At 35.0% G+C, this 22,191-nt stretch overlaps 1 protein-coding gene across 2 annotated transcripts in view; it reads right to left on the bottom strand.

The window, feature by feature from the left end:
* The window catches only part of ASXL2 (ASXL transcriptional regulator 2), a 210,092-nt gene that overhangs the window by 110,124 nt on the left and 77,777 nt on the right, over positions 1-22,191 (bottom strand). For both annotated transcript variants that reach the window (XM_074209932.1, XM_074209931.1), the window contains exon 2: positions 15,235-15,317. In XM_074209932.1, coding sequence (XP_074066033.1) covers positions 15,235-15,317 — 83 coding nt within the window. The remainder of the gene's footprint in view (positions 1-15,234; positions 15,318-22,191) is intronic.

Below are 22,191 nucleotides of genomic sequence, written 5' to 3'. Positions count from 1 at the left end.
TTACAAGACAATGGACTATGTCTCAGTTTTCTCATTAGTAAAATTTATGTTAGGTCAGACTATTTCTATGGATCCTCTATTTCTGAAACAAAATATTCTGAAACTTAAATTAACCTTGATGACTGACTGGTCCTGAAAAATCTAACATAAAAATAAGTAAAACAGTCATTATTTGATATTTACTTCATTATGTTATTGTTGCTTTATTTCATATTTCTCATTCACTCAGGAGTAGAGTTAATGTTTAATTGTTCATTACTAGTCAACACTGGATTTCACAAAAAAAGACAAGGATACTTAGGGTGAGGAAGGAGTCATTACTAATCATCCTTTACAATCATCAGAGTACAGACAGTTCTTCCTTTCTGAAAAGATACTTTTATTCCCTAAGGAATCTCTGGAGTATCTAAAATTAAAATAAGTTCAAAATGCTTTAAATGCTCCAATTCTTCTTGTTGTCTTCCTCAAAAGAGAAAGAATAACTGAAAGAGATACTACAGCTGCTCAGTTTTTGCCCATAAGAAATTTAGGAGGAAACCATAATATTAAAAGCACACTATGACTCAATCAAGGCCATATGCACCTGAAATTTGCCATACTTCTACATAGCGATTGAATACCATAGTCTCTAGGTCTCAAAATATGCACACAATATTATAAAACAGGTAAAGAAAAAAAAGCAATTATCTCAAAGTTATACAAAAACATTTCTTTGCTTAATTGTATTAAAATTCTAAATGGAAATGGGCATAAAACATACTCTCAAAGGCATAGCAGCAATAAAGCAATATATATGTTCATATTCTGAGTAATTCTAGAATCATTTCTACAGGACACATAGTAATTCTAGAATCATTTCTATAGGACACATAGTAATTCTAGAATCATTTCTATAGGACACCAAAGCATTCCCATGTAGTTTAGTTTTGTATTTAATATACCTAAAACACTACTACAAATTTCATGCACAAAATGTTTAATATATAGAAAATAGTTTAATGGAGCTTTATATGGTTTTAAAATTTTTTTTAATGCATGCATCTATGGGTTAAATTCAGTTAAACTTTAGTAATTTGCTTTATAACTTAATATTGCTTTAGGGGGAAAAAAAGGAATTCTTACCTTCTGGAATTGGATGGCAAACCAGGAAAGGGAGACAAAAAAAAAAAGAGAGCAGTCCTTTAATATTTTAGAAAACAAATCCAAAAAGTCCCTCTATGTCCTCCCCCAAAATACCTCATTGATTTGAAATTTTAAAATGAGAAAAAAATATTTTTGAAAATTAACGTTTTTAAGAAAAAATATATTCAGTTCAAAAATAAAACACCATAGAACTTAACAATTAAACAATAACTTTGCATGATCCAATTTTTAAAAACCTTCAAAACCAACTCAAGGACCATCTAAAATTTGGGTAGGATTATTGTGAACATTTCATATTGCAGTTGCAGAATGAGAATGGATACAATGAAAAATAGTTATCTCTGGGCAAGTTATAAGCATTTTTTTAAAAGTAATTTTAAAGTAATCAATCAACAGTGTTTTCTTCCTCCCTGGAAGACCACCAACTCTTTTCAAGGTTAAACTTTTCAGGGTAAAAAAATAAGGCCTTTCAATTAATTAATAACAGATATTAAATATCTGTTAAGTATTTTTAAAAAGCATTACCACTTTTACATAAGCCCAATGAAAATTCAGTTACATTTTGAAGATAAATCTGCTAAGAAATTTTCAAATTACTTTTAAATCACACTATTTTTTTTTTAACAAAATCACACATAAGTAGCATCATGGTGCCAAGCAACTCTCCCTATGCTTCTGCTGAAAGATGCTAAACTGGAAACAAGATAACCAAAGGAAATTATGCCATTTTCCTCTTGAGAACAAATCTTTCTCTTTTAAGCCAAGATTTGGCTGGTTAGATATAGAGAATTCTGAAGCTAAGAAAATGAATGGTAAGCAGAAATATACATGAACATTTAAAAGTATTAAAGTCACAAATTGCTGAAAGCTGAAAGAGCATGAAAGGGTTTTGTTACCTGATCAAGCTGGAAAAGTGTCAATTACATATTAATACCAAGAAAGCCCTTTATATGCAGTTATAAAATTTATAATTTAAAAATAGCATTGTATACTTGTAATTTACATATTAATGGAAAAGACAACAACTGTAATGGTTTATTTCTTTGCTTCTATATTTTTCAGTGAAATATCCTTTAATGCTCAGTTGTTTTAATAAAGTATTATACTTTAAAATTTTGTATTCTAAAAAGATAAGCAAGGCAATTTACTGCTGAATTTATAAGGTACTTTCATAAAAAGCAAGTTATACATAATTGCACATGCATAAGCTTTATCACATTGCTTGCTGGCTTAGCGAAGGGGGCGGGGAAGGGAGGAAAGAACTCAACATCTAATCTAATGTTGAAAACTATCTTTACATGTAACTGGAAAAAATTCTATTAATTGGCAAAAAAATTTGTATTAAAAATAAAGCCAGTCATAAGTAATAGAGGTACATAGTCTCACAAATTCTTTTTTTTTGGTACATGTTAAATTCTGAATAACTTTTTAAAATATTTATAAAGGTAACTAGATTGAAAGTTTAGAGGGGTGGCTAGGTGGCACACTGGATAGAGCACCGGCCGTGGAGTCAGGAGTACTGAGTTCAAATTTGACCTCAGACATTTAATAATTACCTAGCTGTGTGGCCTTGGGCAAGCCACTTAACCCCACTGCCTTGCAAAAAAAAAAAAAGAATGCAAACTTAAATACATCAACTACATGCTAATGCAATCTCTTTCACCCCTCCTCCATCTCCTCCTCCCCTGTGTGAACTCCTTTTCAGTCAAACTCCTAGAAAAAGCTCTCTATATTAACTACCTCTACTTTTTCTTCTTCTCACTCCTTCCCTCAATCCTCTGCAGTCTAGCTTCTAATGTCTTCACTCAAATGAAACTGATCTGTGTGAAATGTTACAAAAGATCAATTTGGGGTGGCTAGGTGGCGCAGTGGATAGAGCCCCAGACCTGGAGTCAGGAGGATCTGAGTTCAAATGTGGCCTCAGACACCTAGCTGTGTGACCTTGGGCAAGACACTTAACCCCAATGCCTTGAAAAAAATCCAAAAACAAAACAAATATAAAAGATCAATTTGATAAGTTTGCTGGACTTTTTAGCCCCAGTTCTCATCCTTCTCAACCTAACTGTAAATTATCTGTTTCTTATCTTTGCATGTACTTTTCTCTAGATAAAATAATTAGATATCTGAATTGCAATTCCAAGGAGGTTAAGAACTTGTTGGCAAGATGGGTGGGTGTGGATGGAGAGAACAAGCCATCATTATTACAAGCACCATGCTAAATACTTCATATAAATTATCTCTTCTGTTCTTCACAACACAGAGAAGTACGGACTATTATCATTATTGTTCTCACTTTTAAGTTGAAGAAATTGAAACAGACAAATTTGTGATTTGCCATGGGCCACAAAGATAATAAGTGTCTAATTCCAAATTTGAACTCAGGTCTTCCTAGACACTTTTCCAAGTCTCTAGTCTTTCATCAAGTTCTCCTACTGGTCTAACCAAACTTTGTTCATTTTTTAGGTGACAGCCCAACTTTTTGTTCTAGGCTCTCTACTTTTCTCTCAGTAAGCTGGTTGTCTCTGTGTGTGTGTGTGTGTGTGTGTGTGTGTGTGTGTGTGTGTCTGTCTTTATGTCTCTCTCTCTGTTCACAATCCATTTTTCCCCTGAGCTCTCTGGAATCATTTTAAATTCAAAATGCCTAAACTCATAATTCCTCCCCTCTCCTCCAAAAAAAAAAAAAACCTTGCAAAATCCCTGTTTCTAGAATCAGTCTGACCACTTTTCTAATGGCCCAGACTCATAATCTTGCCATTATCCTACACTCTTTCACTGTCCCTCACTCCATATACCTAATCAGTTGCCAAATCCTACCATTGCTACAACCATATCTTTCATATCCAACTGTCTCACAAAACTAACACTAGTTCAAGATGCATGCACATCGCACTCACTTTAATGCAACAGTTTCTTAACTGGTGTCCCTTACTCAAATCTTTCTGCACTTCAGTATATCTTTCCTAGCACTGCTAGAGTTATTTTTTTAGCACAAATATTTCACTCTTCTATTCAAAAACTTCTAGAATCAAATATAAAATTCTATTTACTGTATAATTTATTTGTATTTCATCCATAAATAACTAAACATTTCCTTGTTGAATTTTTCTTTAGAATATAAATTCTTTGCAAGTTGGGATTGCTTCATAACATTTAAGGCAGTACTGCCTAACAAAGTGCCTGGAGAAAAAAAAAAAGACCCTTTAATACTTAACTGACTGATATGACCTTTAATAAACTGAATAAACTATGATATCAAATGGAAGGACCAGCTGCCAACTTTCTGAATTACAAACACAGCAATTCCCAGGTCTTTTTTAGTTTCTCATTTCTGGCCAGTCTAATAATTGCCATCTTGACTCATTTTTAATTTCTTCTTATACTTCCTAACTAGACAGAGAATAACCTGAATATAGAAAAACAGAGAAGTACAGTCATGAGAGAATTACAAGGATAGCAGAAGGGTAAAACTCTGCCCAAAGGACCCCAAGCTGGAGGTAAGGAGTGGATTTGCAAAGTGTGGTGGCTCTAAACTCTTTTAGTACTAGCTTTCAATGTCATCTACAGAAATGCAGCTAAAACCACAAAATCAGACTAGAGTTGAATACATTTTATCAAATAATTCACTTCTCAGGGTTTATGCTAATCTGCATGGGTTCTGATAAAACTAGGATTTCTCAACTAATTGCCACATTACCTCTACTTCTGCAATGGCATGATAAAACTGTTACAAATTGGATTTCAATAAGATGAACTATCAAGCTTGGTCCTACAGTATTTGTATTTTTTTAAATTATAAGAAGTATAGAAAATAGAATTTTAAATGTCTAAATCCACTCTTTTCGCTTATGAATGTATTCACCTTATATATAATGGATTATGTATGAAAATCTAGTTCTTGCCTCAAGGAATTTAACTGAGCTTGGAGAATGCATGTGAACAAAAGGGAATTTATAAATGTCTAGTTTGCTGTTCAAATGTATAACCAATAATATTACCCTCAATTCCATCATGTCATCTACCCTACTCTGTTCTTGGTCCTGTAGTTGTCGAAATCTATATAAGGGGAACTAACATTTTGATTGGGGACTTTGAGATTAATGTATTTATTAAACAGTAATCAGTATAATTATTTACTACTGTATCTTGTGAATCTAACCTATTCTACTGATCCATGGATCACGGACAAGCATATAAGGATTTCTGAGCTAATTCTATGGGCACTAAAGTGTCACTTAAGGTTTTTGAATATCAAAAAATCTGGAAGTTTTAGTGAAGTTTATGTTCATTATGAATTAGTGATATTATGTGGCTTCCAAAAAATGTAATGAAATCTAGCATAACATTATAAGAGCTTTCAAAAAGAAGTTAGTGATAATTGTCTGATACTCAGCTCTCATCAGACTCCTCTAAAGCACTGTTTTAAGATCTAAACATTACAGTTTAATAAGGACATATGAAACATAACCTTGGGGAAAAGAGAGAAGTTACTGTGAAAAAACAGGCACAAAGATATCTCTTCTCTCTCCCTTACTGATATATAGAGACATAAATAAAAAGAAATACATAAACATACATAACATACATAATTTATTTATAGGATGTTCTTATATAGAACCAAAAAGTGGCCCAACAATTGTGGATTTCCAGACAAGAAGCTATATTATCCATATCCTTTAACCCAGAAATTTTATTCATGTGCATATACCTTAAGGAAGTCAAAGAGAAACAAAGGAATAAAGTATACTAAATTATTAATAGAAGCAATCTTTGAGATATCAAAGAATTGGAAACAAACTAGCATTTCATTTATTAGAGAATGGTGAAAAAACTATAGTTATATATGTTATGAAATACTGTACTATAAAAAAATCAGTGCTGCTGTTCACTTGTTTTCAGTAGAGTCTGACTCTGGAATAAAATAACTAATATTTATAAATATCTTTGATGTGTCAGGCACAGTATGTACCGGGATACAAATACAAAGAATGCAATAATTTCACATAGTGAATACTTTGTTAGTGGTGTTCAGTCATTTCACTCTTGTCTGATTCAAAGACACCAGAGTGGCTTCCCATTTCCTTCTCCAGCTCATTTTACAGATGAAAAAACTGAAGTAAACAGGGTTAACTGATTAGCTTAGAGTCACACAGCTAGTTAAGTATCTGAGACCAGATCTGAACTCAGGAAGATGGCTCTACCTGACTCCAGGCCCAATAACTATATCCACTGCTGTAACTGGCTGTCCCTAAGAAATTACAAATATGGGAAGACTGATATACATCTAGACACATGATAGCTACAATAAAACAGATCCTACAAAGGAAAAACCAATGGAGATCAGAGAAGAGACAACTAGGACAGATTGCTGTGGCTTGTTGCATGCACTTAATTGCTTTCTTTTTTATCATTAACAAAAAAAAATTCACAAGTGGGGACTAAATACAAAAAGCATCAAAAAATAGGTTGGGTTTTTTTTAAAGTTAACAGCTCAAAATTAGCAAATACAGTGTTGGAAATAATCAAGACTGGAGAGGCCATGGAAAAACAGACACAGAAGAATATAAAAAATTCAGAAAAAGAAACAAATTGAATAATTTTATTACTACCAAGTTAAATATTAATTCATATTTTAGAAACACTATACAATGGGGGTTAGTAGGTGGCACAGTGGATACAGCACCAGCCCTGGAGTCATGAGGGCGGAGTTCAAATCCAGTCTTAAGACACTTAATAAATTACCTAGCTGTGCAACCTTAGGCAAGTCACATAGCCCCATTGTCTTGAGAAAGAAAAAAATTTATACAAAAATATTATACAATGGAAACTGACATTTTTCAAAAACAATTTGTTTTGTCTGCTTATTTCAAGCTTATTGAGGATTACTGATAATAAAAATAAGAAAATTAAAATAAAATTATAATAAAAAGAAAAAGATTAAACCAAAAAAGGGAAGATGGAACATTAATGTCTTATGACTAGAACTATGAATTTGTCCATCCATTTTGGAAAACAATTTGGAGTTATTTAAAGAACATGATTAAAATGTCTATTCTTTGACCAAAAAATCTCACAGCTAGGGGTGTGTATAAGGACCACAAGAAGGTATGGAGCACCAAGACAAACCCTGACACCGTGTGAACAGAATTATGAAGCACTTTTTATACAAATAAAGTCAGCTCTAAACAAATGGAAAGTAAATGTCAATTGTTCATGGTTAGGTCCAGGTAATATAATAAAAATGACAATTCTACTCAAATTAAATTATTTATCCAATGCCATACACCAATAAAACTACCAAATAGCTATTTTACTGTGCTAAAAAAGTAATAACAAAATTCATCTGTAGCATAAAAGGTCAAGAATATCAAGAAACTGAAGAAAAAAAGGTAAAGGGAGGTGACCTTACTCTACCAGATCCAAAACTATATTATAAAGCAGCATTCAACAAAACTGCCTGGTACTGGTTAAGAAATAAGAGTAATAGATCAGTGGTTTAGGATACGTTCAAAAGAAATAGTAGTAAACAACTACAGTAATTTACTGTCTGACAAAAATGGGAAGAGAACTCACTATGACAAAAAATGTTGAGAAAACTGGTAAATAATATGGCAAAAACTTGTCATAGACTCACATCTCGCACCCTATACCAAAATAAGATCAAAATGGGTACAGGATTTAGATGTAAAGGGTAATACCATGGACGAATTAACAGATATATGGAAAGGGGAGTAATTTATGACCAAACAAGAAATAGAGTATATTATAAATTGTAAAATAGATGATTTCAACTACATTAAATTAAAAAAATTTTGCACCAATAAAATCAATGCTGTCAAGATTAAAAGGAAAACAGAAAGCCGGTATATTCTGATTAAAGTCTCATTTCTAAAATAAAGGGAGAAATGAATCAAATTTATAAGGTTATGAGCCATTCTCCAATTGATAAATGATCAAACAATATGAACAGGCAGTTTTCAAATAAGAAATTAAAGCTATATATAAAACTATAAAATAGTCCAGATCATTACTGATTAGAGAAAGACAAATTAAAACAGCTATGATATTCCATCTCACACCTATCATAATGGCAAAGATGATAAAAAGGGGAAAAAAAGTCAATATTGGAAAGACTGTGGGAAGACTGGAACATTAATGTACTGTAGCTGGAGTTGTGAACTGATTCAATCATTCTTAAGAACTATGCCCAAAGAGCAATAAAACTGAGATCATACCAGCAATACCAATACTAGGCTTAGATCCAAAAGAAATCATTAAAAAATGGGAAAAGTCCCACATATTTGAAAATATTCATTGCAGTGGCAAAAATTGGAAATTGAGTGGAAGTTTATCAATTGGGGAATGGCTGAACAAGTTATGGTAGATGAATATTAAGGAATACTATTGTTCTATAAGAAATCATAAATGGTTAAACGTTAGAGAAGCATGGAATGAATTCCAGGAACTGATGCTGAGTGAAGTGAGCAAAACCAAGAGAACATTGTACACATTAACAATATTGTAAGTTGATCAACCTAGAGGGATGCAGCGCCTCTCTGCAGTCCAGAGTCAGGACAACTCTGGAAGACCTGATATGGACAATGCTATCCACATCCAGAGGAAGAAAAACAAAACGAAACAAAGAAAAACCTACAGAATCTCTAAGACCTAATTCCTCATGCAGAAAATGACTAATCTGTAAACACGTTCAACACAAATGTCTACGTACTGGGGGTGATGTTCAACCTTGATGGACTTGTTCATTCCATCAGTGCAACAACCAGGGACAATTTGGGGCTGTCTGCAATGGAGAATACCATCTGTATCCAGATAAAGAGCCGTGGAGTTTGAACAAATTTCAAGGACTATTCTCTATAATTTAAAAAAAAACAGATATCTTATTGTCTAATCTTTTTGTTTCTTTCATAAGGATGTGATTTCTCTCTCATCACACTTAATTTGGATCAATGTACAACATGGAAACAAAATACTGACAGATTGCTTTCTATGGGGAGTGGGATGGGGGAGGGAAGTAAGTTTGGGAGAAAAATTGTAAAACTGAAAACTCAAATAAAATCTTAAAAAAAACCCCCAACAAATGTATATATGTACAATATTCACCAGATTATTCCTCATTAAGGGGAGTTGGGAAGGGAGAGTGGAAGGAAATTATGTAACTTAGGGGCAGCTAGGTGGCGCAGTGGATAAAGCACTGGTCCTGGAGTCAGGAGTACCTGGGTTCAAATCCGGTCTCAGACACTTAATAATTACCTAGCTGTGTGGCCTTGGGCAAGCCACTTAACCCCATCTGCCTTGCAAAAACCTAAAAATAATAATTAAAAAAAAAGAAATTATGTAACTTATGTTTATCTCATTTCCCCTAAAACAACTTATTCTAATGGCAACTAGACAGCCCAGAAGGTAGCATACTAGATTAGGACTCAGAAAACTTAAGTACAAATCTAATCAAACACGACACTAGTTGGATGGCTTGTGCAAATTACCTGAACTCTGTCTCCCTGGGTTTTCATTATCTATCGAATGGGAGTAACAATAGCACCCATCTTCCAGCCCTACTAGGAGAAGAAAATGAAAATTTCACAAAGCACTTTTTAAAATTTTTTTAAATTTTTAAAATTTTTTTGGCTTTTGCAAGGCAGTGGGGTTAAGTGGCTTGCCCAAGGCCACACAGCTAGGTAATTATTAAGTATCTGAGACCAAATTTGAACTCAGGTACTCATGACTCTAGGGCCGGTGTTCTATCCACTGCACTACCTAGCTGCTCCCCACAAAGCATTTTTAAAACCATAAAACACCATACAAGTGATTGTTGCTGCTGCTGTTTTTTTTACTGTAGCTAAGCAGAAACCAACTAGAGTGATATATGAATTTAATGTAAGCTATTACTATAAGAAACAAAGAATATGAATTCAGAAAAGCATAAGATCTATGAGAACTAATGCTAAGTAAACAAAATGAAAAAAGAAAGCAATGCTCCACAATGAAAAAAAAAAAATTAAAAACTGTAAAATTAGACCTAAAGAGATGAGAAAATATATCTCCACTCCTTGTTTGCTGAGATGGATGGATTTCTACCCGCAGGGACTGCAAATCTATTTACATAAGCATGTGCAAGATGCAATCACACTTCATCCATGGCCTCTTGCCCCTCTGACTGGAGGACAGGAGAAATACGCTCCAGCTCAGTTGGTCATATCTCTTCATATCCTGCCATACCCCCTTAATAGATACTTTCTCCCTCTTTCCATTCTCTTCTTTCAACTTCTTCCTGTGTGTTGGTTTCCCCATGAGGCTTTAAGCTCCTTGAATAGAGACCACCTATCTATTTTGTTTTTGCATCCCTAGCATGTAGCCCATGCCTGGCACACAGAACATACATAATATATGTGTATTGATTGACTATATTGTCAAACTCAGTTCTTAGTTACGTTTTGTCAAGCCAGCTAAAAAAAAAAAACCTTACTTTTGTGTTCTTTGTTATTTGGACATGGCTTTCTAGATGGGTAAAGGGGAAAGAAAGCATATATCCAGAAACAAGAAGACATAAAAATGGAGTATTTATTAATAAAAATTTCTTAACTTTTAAAAAAGGAAAAACTAATGAATTTGAATGTGGTAAATTTATGTTAATTATCATGAAAAAAATTACCAACAACAAAATACACGATGACATCAAATATCAAAATGAACACATACCTAAAAGGAAACTGAATTCTGAATGGAAAAAAATCAATCATGATATGGGAGAAGAGATAAAGAAACATGACTCAAGAAAGAGTGGAAAGGATTAAAAAGCAGAACACCATTATGAACTATAAGACATAATCTCCATGGTGATAGTTCTTGCTTTTTGGAAGGGTGAGAAAGTAAAAAAGGAACGTCAGGCAGAATTTCTCACGTAAGTACTTAATAAATACTTGTTGAATGTCAAAAACTGGTCATCCCTCAATTTCCAATTTTTGCTGCTACAAAAAGTTGCTATGAATATTTTTAAACATGTGGGACTTTTCCCATTTTTTTTATGATGTCTTCTGGATATAAACCCAGTATTGATACTGCTGGTCAAGGGATATGATCAGTTTTATTGCTCTTTGGGCATAGAACTACTTCCTAAAAAAATACTGCAATAAATACTATTCCAAAAAATAAGTGTGACCCTGGGCAATTCCTTTAAATAATGTCAAAATTTGCCTCTTAGAAACCTCTCTTCCTTATTACTATTTTTACTTATCTAGTAGAATTCAAAAATCAAGTTCATTGATTTCATTCTCCCTATCTTCCTACCCAGGAAACGGGCTAACAGTTACCTTCTATTATTTTCCAAATTCTTTCAAAAGTCATTGACAGTAGCTCAGCAACTACAACCATCAGTTCTTTCAGTACATTGTAACTTGTTCTGTCTGGAACTCAGTAGCTAAAGACTTCATGGGCAATGAAGTGCTATTACTATAAACCTACTCAGATCTTCAATTTCTTCAGCCTACTTATCTTGCTTGTCAAGAAAATGGGGAGGGGGGAGTAGTGGAATAATTTTGTCTCCTTATAGAAAGCAGTTCAGCCACCTAAACTAGAAATCCCAACCTTCAGTTCATGCTTTTTCACAGAACCACTGGTTAGTAGAATCATAAATAATCTGAGGATGACCTTTCAATCACAGAAAAATAAAATAGTCTAAATCAGAAATAGACTACTAATAGCACTAATGTTAGTAAGAATAAACTAATTGTTTTTTGAACTTTGAAATCTAAAAGGAACAGAAAGGAAAATAGTTCTTAATTCAATAAGATTTGTTCTCTTGTCCCATCATTCATCTACGTTTGAAACTGGTATTTTTCCTTTTCTGCAAAAAATCTTTCTGATTGACAATATAATACTTGGGAGTCTACCTGCCAAGACAGACTCAGAAACTTTTTTAAAACAATTACAAAACACTCCTCACACAAATAAAATCAGATTTAAATAACTGGGCAAATATCAACTGTTCATGGATAGGCCAAACAAATATAATAAAAATGACAATTCTACAAAAATTAAACTATTTATTTAGTGCCCTACCAATCAAAATTCCAAAAAATTACTTTAATGAGTTAGAAAAAATTTAAGTAAATTCATATGGAGAAAAAAAAAATCAAGAATTTCCAGGAATTTAATGAAAAAAAGTGCAAAAAAAGGTAGCTTAGCCTTTCCAGATCTAAAATTATAATATAATTATATTATAAAGCATCAGTCATCAAAACTGTCTGATACTGGCTAACAAATAGAATGGTGGATCAGTGGAATAGACTAGGTGCAATAGCAGGAAATGATTATAGTAATCTGCTGTTTGATAAACCCAAAGAGTCCAGAGCTTTGGGGATAAAAACTCTCTCTTTGATAAAAAAAAAAACTGTTGGGAATTGGAAACAATTTTTACAACCAGTAATTCTGACAAAGGACTCTTTCTAAAATATACAGAGAACTGTGTCAAATTTTCTAAAAAACAAGCCATTCCCCAATTGACAAATGGTCCAAGGATATGCAAAGGCAATTTACAGATGAGGACATCAAAACAATCCATAGTCACATGAAAAACTGCTCTAAATCACTACTTATTAGAAAAATGCAAATTAAAGCATCTCTGAGGTACTACCTCACACTTCTCAGACTGGCCAATATGACCACAATGATCACTGTTAGAAGGGATGTGAGAAATCTGGGACACTAATACATTGTTGGTGAAGTTCTCTCCAGCCTTTCTGGAGAGAAATTTGGAACTATACCCAAAGGGCAACAAAAATGTGCATACCCTTTGATCCAGCAATACCACTACTGATCTATAGCCTGAAGAGATTATGAAAAAAGGTAAAAACATCACTGGTACAAAAATATTCATAGCAGCCTTGTTCGTAGTGGCAAAGAATTGGAAAACAAGTAAATATCCTTTAATTGAGGAATGGCTTAGCAAACTGTGGTATATGTATGTCATGGAACACTATTGTTCTATTAGAAACCAGGAGGGATGGGATTTCAGAGAAGCCTGGAGTGATTTGCATGAACTGTTGATGCTGAGTGAGATGAGCAGAACTAGAAACACTGTATATACCCTAACAGTAACATGGCGATGATGATCAAACTTGATGGACTTGCTCATCTCATCAGCACAACAATCAGGGACAATATTGGGGTATCTGTGATGGACAATACCATCTATATCCAGAGAAAGAATTGTGGAGTTTGAACAAAGACTAAGGACTATTAACTTTAATTTAGGAAAAAAACTGATATCTTATTGTCTGATCTTGCTATTTCTTATACTTTATGTTTCTTCCTTAAGGATATCATTTTTCTCTCATCACATTCAATTTGGATCAATGTATAACATGGAAACAATTTAAAGATTGGCAAATTGCCTTCTGTTGGGGGGGGGGAGTAAGATTAGGGGAAATACTGCAAAACTCAAAATAAAATAACTTAAAATCTTTTAAAAATAAAAAAATGATTATAAAAAAGGTAAAAACATATTCGTATAAAAATATTTATAGGGCGGCTAGGTGGAACAGTGGATAGAGCACCAGCCCTGGAGTCAGGAGTACCTGAGTTGAAATCCAACCTCAGACACTTAATTCCCTAGTTGTGTGGCCTTGGGCAAGCCATTTAATCCCATTTGCCTTGCCCCCCCCCAAAAAAAAAACCTTTAAAAAATATATTTATAGCAGCCTGGAAGGATTTATATGAACTGATGCTGAGCAAGATGAGTAGAACCAGAACATTATACATCTTAACAGCAACATGGTAGTGATGATCAACCTTAATGGTCTTGCTTATTTCATCAGTGCAACAAGTGGGCACAGTTTGGGGCTATTTGTGATGAAGAATACCATCTGTATCCAGAGAGAGAATTGTGGAGTTTGAACAAAAGACCAAAGACTATTACCTTTAATTAAAAAACAAACAAAAAACATTATCTTACTATGTGATTTTGCTATCTCTTAACTTTATTTTTCTTCCTTGAGGATATGATTTCTCTCTCATCACATTCAACTTAGAACATTCAATGTATATCATGTAAACAATGTAACATAACAGACTGCCTTCTGTGGAGGGTGGGGAGGAGGGAAGAAAGATTACAGGGGAAATCATAATATTTTTAAAAAATCTTTCCTTTATAAAAAAGCCTTTCTGAACTATGAATATTCTGGTTGATTAAATCAAAATATCTAAGGGTTACTGCTTTTAAAGACACCAAACGTGTCAGAGAAGTCTTTTAAAATACTAAGATTCAATTCTATAAACATCATTTTCCTCAAACTCATATGCTACACTTTAGTCTGTTTTTATTACTCTGAGAGTAAATGAAAATCAAGGTAAATTTTATTTCTTTTGAAGCAGGTCTGACAAAAATGGTTATACAGAAAAGTTGGCTTACATGAGAGAAGAAATTAACATTAACATTTCATTTTTCAGGGCGGCTAGGTGGTGCAGTAAATAAAGCACCAGCCCTGGAGTCAGGAGTACCTGGGTTCAAAGCCAGCCTCAGACACTTAATAATTACCCAGCTGTGTGGCCTTGGGCAAGCCACTTAACCATTGCCTTACAAAAAACCTAAAAAAAAAATCATTTTTCTGTTATGGATGTGTTTTGTCTTGTGTATTTTCCAAATAACAAATGAAGCATCAAGATATTTTCATGCCTAATGGAAATTTTTAAGAATGCATTACAGGGGTGGCTAGGTGGCGCAGTGGATAGAGTCCTGGAAGCAGGAGTACCTGAGTTCAAATGCGGCCTCAGACACTTAATAATTACCTAGCCTTGAGCAAGCCACTTAACCCCACTGCCTTGCAAAAAATAATCCTTAAAAAAAAAAGAGAGAGAGAAAGCATTACAAACTTCTCTGCCATACCAAACAGACTGTTGTATCCATAGTATAGTGATGACTGTTCAGAATTATTACTATGCTTCAATACAATAGTTTTTTCTAGTTATTGAGATTTCTTCATCAGTCAGATGAGTAGGGGAGTGACCATGCTACTCCATGCCTAAAAAAGACTGTCATACATTCAGGACAAGTTAAATGGCATTACCTAAGTAACTCACCTGATTTCTTTTAATCCATCTCTCTGTATAACTTGAAGAATTTCTTTATGGCTCATGGGTGTATTGGGATATTTTTCCAGGACCTGTGGAGGGGAAAAACATGCTATAAAGGATGATACATGATTTTTTTGTATCTTCACTCATTCAACATCAAACACAACAAAAAACAGTGAATTCCAAACTAATAAAACATGGTGTCTGATACACTACTAAATTGAAAATAAATACCCTAATCCAATTGGTTTCTCTCTGGTTAGAAATTCAATCAAACCTTGGCAAATATTGTGCCTTCCTAACCTATTAAAAAGTCAAGAATCCATTAACTACCAGTGAAAACAGATAATTCAACAAATTGAATAAATTAGATTAATATGGGTTAATACATATCACGGTATATTCTGTCCATATGAACTTTTTTACCATTAAGATAAAATTTAAATAGCAAATCAAAATTAGAAAAACAAAATAAGAATGTAGCCTTTAGGACCTAGGTTCTTAACGTTTTGTTAAGTGGTAGACATGTGCCACGTAAAACAATCTTGTGAAGCCTATGGATTCCTTCTCAGAACATTTTAAAATGCATGGTAAATATAGCGATAAAAAGAAAACCAGTCATCCATGTTTTGATCCAAATCACAGATGTAAAAAGATTAATAAACATTTTCAGGACCAAGCACAAATTCTTAGGTCACCCCAATCGGAAAATGTCTTTCCAAGTTCAGTTCAATTTGAATCAGTACACATTCATTAAAAGAGCTAACATGTTCAAGGTAAACCATGCTGGGTACTGGGGAAAATAGCCTCTATCCTCCAGAAGTTTAAACTCTAGGGTGGAACAAAACATGCAAATAAATGATTCAAAAAGAAATTATTTGATGAAGGATAGAGCAATAAAAACTAGAACATCTTTGAGGTAATGAATACTAAAGCAGACTGTTAAGTATAATGGTGAGGTATTAACTGTAACGGTGAGGTACAAAAAAATAGTCATTAATAGTCTGATATCAAACGACAACACTGGACTATTAATGACTTCTCTTTGAGGCTAACCATTCAAAGTATAGGAGATCCACCAAACTATGGCATCATTTTGACCATCTCCTATCTTTTCCCTGATAACTGCATGAGAACATGTTAAATGTTCTCTACAACCCTATCAAAAACAGAATAAAGTTACTCTAACATGATCTGTTGCATTTGAAATTAAATAGGCTCTTTATCTTTTCTAGATTTTTACTTTTTTTAGTATTGTATTCTCTCATTTTCCACAAAGAGATTCCTGAATCTGAGAGTTTATTTTTCTTCTAAGATTGCCTAAGACAAGTACCAAATTCCAATTCCATAAGCAAAAAATGAATACTTCTGTTCCTCTGCATTGAATATGGAGAATTTTTGCCACTTTACTTTGGGGGGGGGGGATCAGATGGAATACTTCAGTTTCAGCACTACAATTTTCCTCCCGTGCTACCTAGGTAGAAAGCAAAGGGCACCAGCATTTGAAAAGAATCCCCCTCCAAAAAAAAAAACAAACAAATAAATCACAGTAATTTATGGTGCATAAATGCATTTTTTTCTGGAAAGAATACCTGCTCACAGAACCCAAAGTCACCATGTAAAGTTATTCTTTCTTTCTTTCTTTCCTTTGTTCTAAATTTCTAAGCTATTAAGGACACATTGATTCTAGGATTCTGATTTAATGAATATATGTGAATCCCCCTTGCTCCCCTTTACCTATTCTGCCAGATTTTTGAAACCTCCATATTCTTCTCTCTCTCTCTCTCTCTCCTGTCTTTCCTCATAATGCAAATTTTCCTTGACCTTCTTTAGTCACCCTCTTCACTATTCCATTGACATTATTTCTGATTATCAGAGCTATAAATACAATTGCAAGGGCAAATTCACCAAGCCATGATACAACAAAAAGCCATTATTTTCTTTCTGTTTCCAGTGCTTTTGGGGATGGGGGTTGGTGGGTTGCAAGACAATGGGATTAAGAGACTTGTCCAAGGTCGCACATCTAGGTAAGGATTATGTGTCTAAGGTCATATTTGAACTCAGGTCCTCCTGACTCTAGGGCCACTGAACTGCCCCTTCCAGTGCTCTTTTAATGATGCCCTACTTTGTAGTCTTTACAACTGTGGCAGGACTTTAAAGAGATATCTTCAGTGACTAATCTAAAGATTAACTAGTCCTTCCTCTAGATTCATTCTAAACTTAGCATTCTTTTTTTTCCCTCTTCAAACTCACCTTCACAGGCTCACTAATATGCTGAACTGTTTCCAAGTTACCGGAATTGATGAGCATAGATTAATATTTTTAGATTACCTAGAAAATCAGGCAGTTGTTAAAGATTGCACTGCTAACACTTTCTGTGATAAAATAAAGCATAACATTTTTATATCCCTTTTTTATCACCAATATGTCTTGGTTCTTTATGCATTATCATTATCAATGAGGTAAAAAAGGGAGATTTTCCTACAAAGATGCTGCCCATTGGCTCCACTGTCACCTGCCTTCAATTTCATGAAAGTAGAATTATGATAATTTAGGCACTGCTGTAGAGCATTATTCTTTATAAAATCAACCAGAGAAGAGTGATTAATGGAATTTAAACATCCATAATCTTCATGCTGGGTTTGTGTCAAAGTTGAAAAGGAATACCTGAAAATAAATTGAAATAGCAATTTGGGGGGGGGGGGGGGGAGAGAAGGCAAAAGTTCATTAGGAACAAGTCAAACTCTCCCAACATTCCCCTCCAAACAACTTCAAAACAATACCTCAGATTTTTCCAGTGTAAGGCAATTGTCTTATACAGAAAATGTCTACAACATTTCGAGTGAGTACAGACCCAGAGTGTGGCAGAGGTACCAGAAGTGGACCTTGGAGTACAGCAGCAATAATAGCAACTTTGGGAGCTCTCAGCATAGAAGAAGGTAAGGGGGGGTCAGATAACTAGCCAGAAAGAAATTAAAGAGGACTAGCACTAGCACTAGCACTGGGTGCAGCTGGCACTGGTCACTCATAAGCTGTTTAGCATTCCACACCAAAAAGGGCATTCATGATCAGTCACAAGAAAACGGGGGACCTGGGCAAAAGTCACAGTTCAAAAGTAACACTAATACTAGCAAGTGCAGGGGATCAGGGGCCATACAAGGTAGAGACCAGCAGAGCAGAGATCACACATCTCCCAAGATAATACTACTGTGGAAGCACCAAAAACTTGTGAACCCCAAGAACTAGTTTTAAAAACAGTGGCACAGGGGCGGCTAGGTGGCACAGTGGAATAAAAGCACCATCCCTGGAGTCAGGAGTACCTGGGTTCAAATCCAGTCTCAGACACTTAATAATTACCTAGCTGTGTGGCCTTGGGCAAGCCACTTAACCCCATTTGCCTTGCAAAAACCTTAAAAAAAAAGTGGCACAAATTTGGAATTATTCCCAAAGGGCAACAAAAATGTGCATACCTTTTGATCCAGCAATACCACTACTGGGTCTATCCCTAAAGAGATTATGAAAAAGGATAAAAAAATCACTTGTACAAAAATATTCATAGCAGCCCTGTTTGTGGTGACAAAGAATTGGAAATCAAATAAATGTCCTTCAATTGGGGAATGGCCTAACAAACTGTGGTATATGTATGTCATAGAACACTACTGTTCTATTAGAAACCAGGAGGGATGGGAATTCAGAGAAGCCTGGGGGGATTTGCATGAACTGATGTTGAGTGAGATGAGCTAAACCAGAAAAACACTGTACACCCTAACAGTAACATGGGAGTGATGATTAACCTTAATGGACTTGCTCATTCCATCAGTATAACAATCAGGCACAATTTGGGGCTATCTGCTATGGAGAATACCATCTGTGCCCAGAGAAAGAATTGTGGAATCTGAACAAAGACCAAAGACTATCATATTTAATTAAAAAAAAAAACCTGTTATCTTATACTTTATTTTTTCTTAAGAATATGATTTCTCTCTCATCACATTCAACTTAGATCAATGTATACCATGGAAACAATGTAAAGACTAACAGACTGCCTTCTATGGGAGGTGGGGGGGAGGGAAATAAGATTAAGGGAAAATTGTAAAAACTCAAAATAAAGGCTTTCTAAGGAAAAAAAACAGTGGAACAAAAAAGTCTGAAGCTTGGTACAGTGTCTCTGCACACCCAAAGTCCAACTTTAACACAGAGTTCAAAGTGAAAAAAAATAGGTTAGGGAAATGACTAGCCATACATTAACATATTATACTTCATAAACTACCAAGGACAGAATGGAACAAAATACTACTGGAAGAAAGATACATACTGCTAGAAAAGTTCTAAGTGAAAGAAGGGCACAGAAAGCTACACACAGGGTCATAGCTTGTGAAAGACCTTCCTTCAGTGTCAACAGATGCCAGTCATCCAGACCTAAGGCTTGCCACTAGCCTATGATGGGGAGAGAAAAGTTGATGTCTTTGCACGGCTCTACCTCACTTAAATACAATTCACTTGCATGTTAAGACACCACTCTCATGATATCATAAGTCCTCTTGGAGAATCAGAAAGGAGCCCCTTAAGAATAAACAGGCCTTTGTTTTGATTCTTCTGCCACTGCACTGCGATGACTCTGGAAGAGAGGTAAAGCTAACAACTCCATACAACTCTGCCTCACTTAAATCCAATTTACAAAAGATATCACCCATACCACTTTAGCATTCCTATTTCAAAGTTCTTTGGCTACAGGTAAGTGATGAAGAAGCATGTGTGGCTACAGTGTGAGCTGTAGTCAAAACCGTGCACCTGGGCAACCTACATCATAAGAGTACTTTCCTCACTGGAAGTAGCAAAGCAGCCCCCTTTTTTTTAACTTAGAATTTTACACTTTTCCCCTAATCTCGCTTCCCCCCCCCCCCAGAAGGCAGTCTGTTGGTCTTTACATTGTTTCCATAGTATACACTGATCCAAATTTAATGTGATGAGAGAGAAAATATATTCTTAAGGAAAAAAAATAAAGTATAAGAGATAAGCAAAATTACATAATAAGATAACTTTTTAAATTAAAGGTAATAATCTTTGGTCTTTGCTTAAATTCCACAATTCTTTCTCTGGATACAGATGGTATTCTCCATCACAGATACCTCAAAATTGTGCACTGATGGAATGAACAAGTCCATTAAAATTGATCATCACCCACATGTTGCTGTTAGGGTGTACAATGTTCTTCTGGTTCTGCTCATCTCACTGAGTAGCCATTTTATTTTTATTTTAGGGGTTTTTTTTTTGTTTTTTGCAAGACAATGGGGTTAAGTGGCTTGCCCAAGGCCACACAGCTAGGTAATCATTAAATGTTTGAGTCCAGATTTGAACTCAGGTACTCCTGACTCCAGGGCCAGTGCTCCATCCAATGTGCCCCCTAGCTGTCCCCCCTGAGTAGCCCTTTTAAGGATTGCACTGCTCAACTCCTAGTAAGAGGAAGGGCTAAAATGCACTAAAAATTGTCTTCTTACCCAAACACAGTCTGATTACCACGGCAGGCAGAGATGCTACCCTGTGTCAAAACACAAAAAAAGGTATAAAGCTTCTTCAAAAATGATTCCATTCACCACTGATATGTAGACACTACAAGATCCAATAAACCTGAAAGATGAACAGCTCTTGTCACCAGAACTTAATAGGTATCACATCCAAATAGCAGCCCTGTATGAAACAAGGGCTTAAGTCATTTGTACTTTTTTTGTTTTTGTTTTTCTAAGGCAAATGAAGCCAGATTACTAAAGCCAGAGCTAGATACACATTTTTCTGGAGTGGCTGAAGTAAAGTGCATAGCTGTGAAAGTGGGGTAGGTTTTGCAATCAAAACTAATAGTATGTCTACCAATAGAAATGAACAAGACTCATGACAATGAGACTGCCACTTCCACTAAAATGCTCTGCCACCATTATCAGTGCCTATGTTCCCACCATGACGAAGCCTGATGAAGTCAAAGAAAAATTTTATTATGAGGGCTGAAAAGATCCTCATCAGCAATATTATCAAAAGAGAACAAACTTAAAATTCTGGGCAATTTTAATGCTAGGGTAGGCTCAGACTTGGCAGGAATGGAGCTGGAAACATCACCAACAATGGTCACCTACTACTGAAGGTGAGAATTACATGGCTCAGTTGGACATTGTCTTCCATTTACCTAAATGCAATCAAGTTCCCAGGATGCAACCTCAAAGCAAACGGTGGCATCTAATAGACTATGTGATTGTAAGGAGAACAGACAGATAGGATGTGAGTGACAAAGGCAATATATGTTACAGAGTGCTGGACTGATCACAAACTCATCCTTTCCAAATTAAATATTCACATTCAACCAAAGTGGTGGCTGCAACGCAAATTAACGACAAAAGATTAGAGAACTTCTCTGAGTGATAACAGTTTACTGCCAACTTGGAGGGACAACTGAGCTAACACACAGTTGGCAACAATGGACCAGAAAAGGAGTGGGCACCTTTCAGAGATTTGGGTACAGCAAAGCACTGGGCATATCATCTGGGTCAGAACACTTTGCAGACATCAAAACTGGTTTGATGAAAATGATGAGAAAACACAGAAGCCACAAAATGAAAAACAAGAACTCCACATCAAAAGTAAAGTACAGGGAGCAGTTAGGTGGCACAGGGGAGAGAGAACTGCCCTGAAGTCAGGAGGACATGAGTTCAAACCCCAAGATACTTGAGCAAATCATTTACCCCCATTGCCCTAGAAAAACAAACAAAAAAAGTACAAATGACTTCAGAGACATGCAGTGTTCTTGGTTCAGTAAGAAGGCAGATGAGATTCAGTTTTATGCAGATGCTAAGTGCTTTTATGAGGCCCATAAGGTTACTTATGAGCCAAAGACCTACTGTGCATCTTAACTACAATAGGTACATGATCCTAGACAGAAGGACTTAATGCGTCCATAGTGTTCTTAAGAGACCAAAA

Source organism: Macrotis lagotis, chromosome 1, assembly GCF_037893015.1.
Source record: "Macrotis lagotis isolate mMagLag1 chromosome 1, bilby.v1.9.chrom.fasta, whole genome shotgun sequence".
In the NCBI taxonomy this organism is placed as follows: Eukaryota; Metazoa; Chordata; class Mammalia; order Peramelemorphia; family Peramelidae; genus Macrotis; species Macrotis lagotis.
This window is presented reverse-complemented; position numbering and strand designations above follow the sequence as displayed.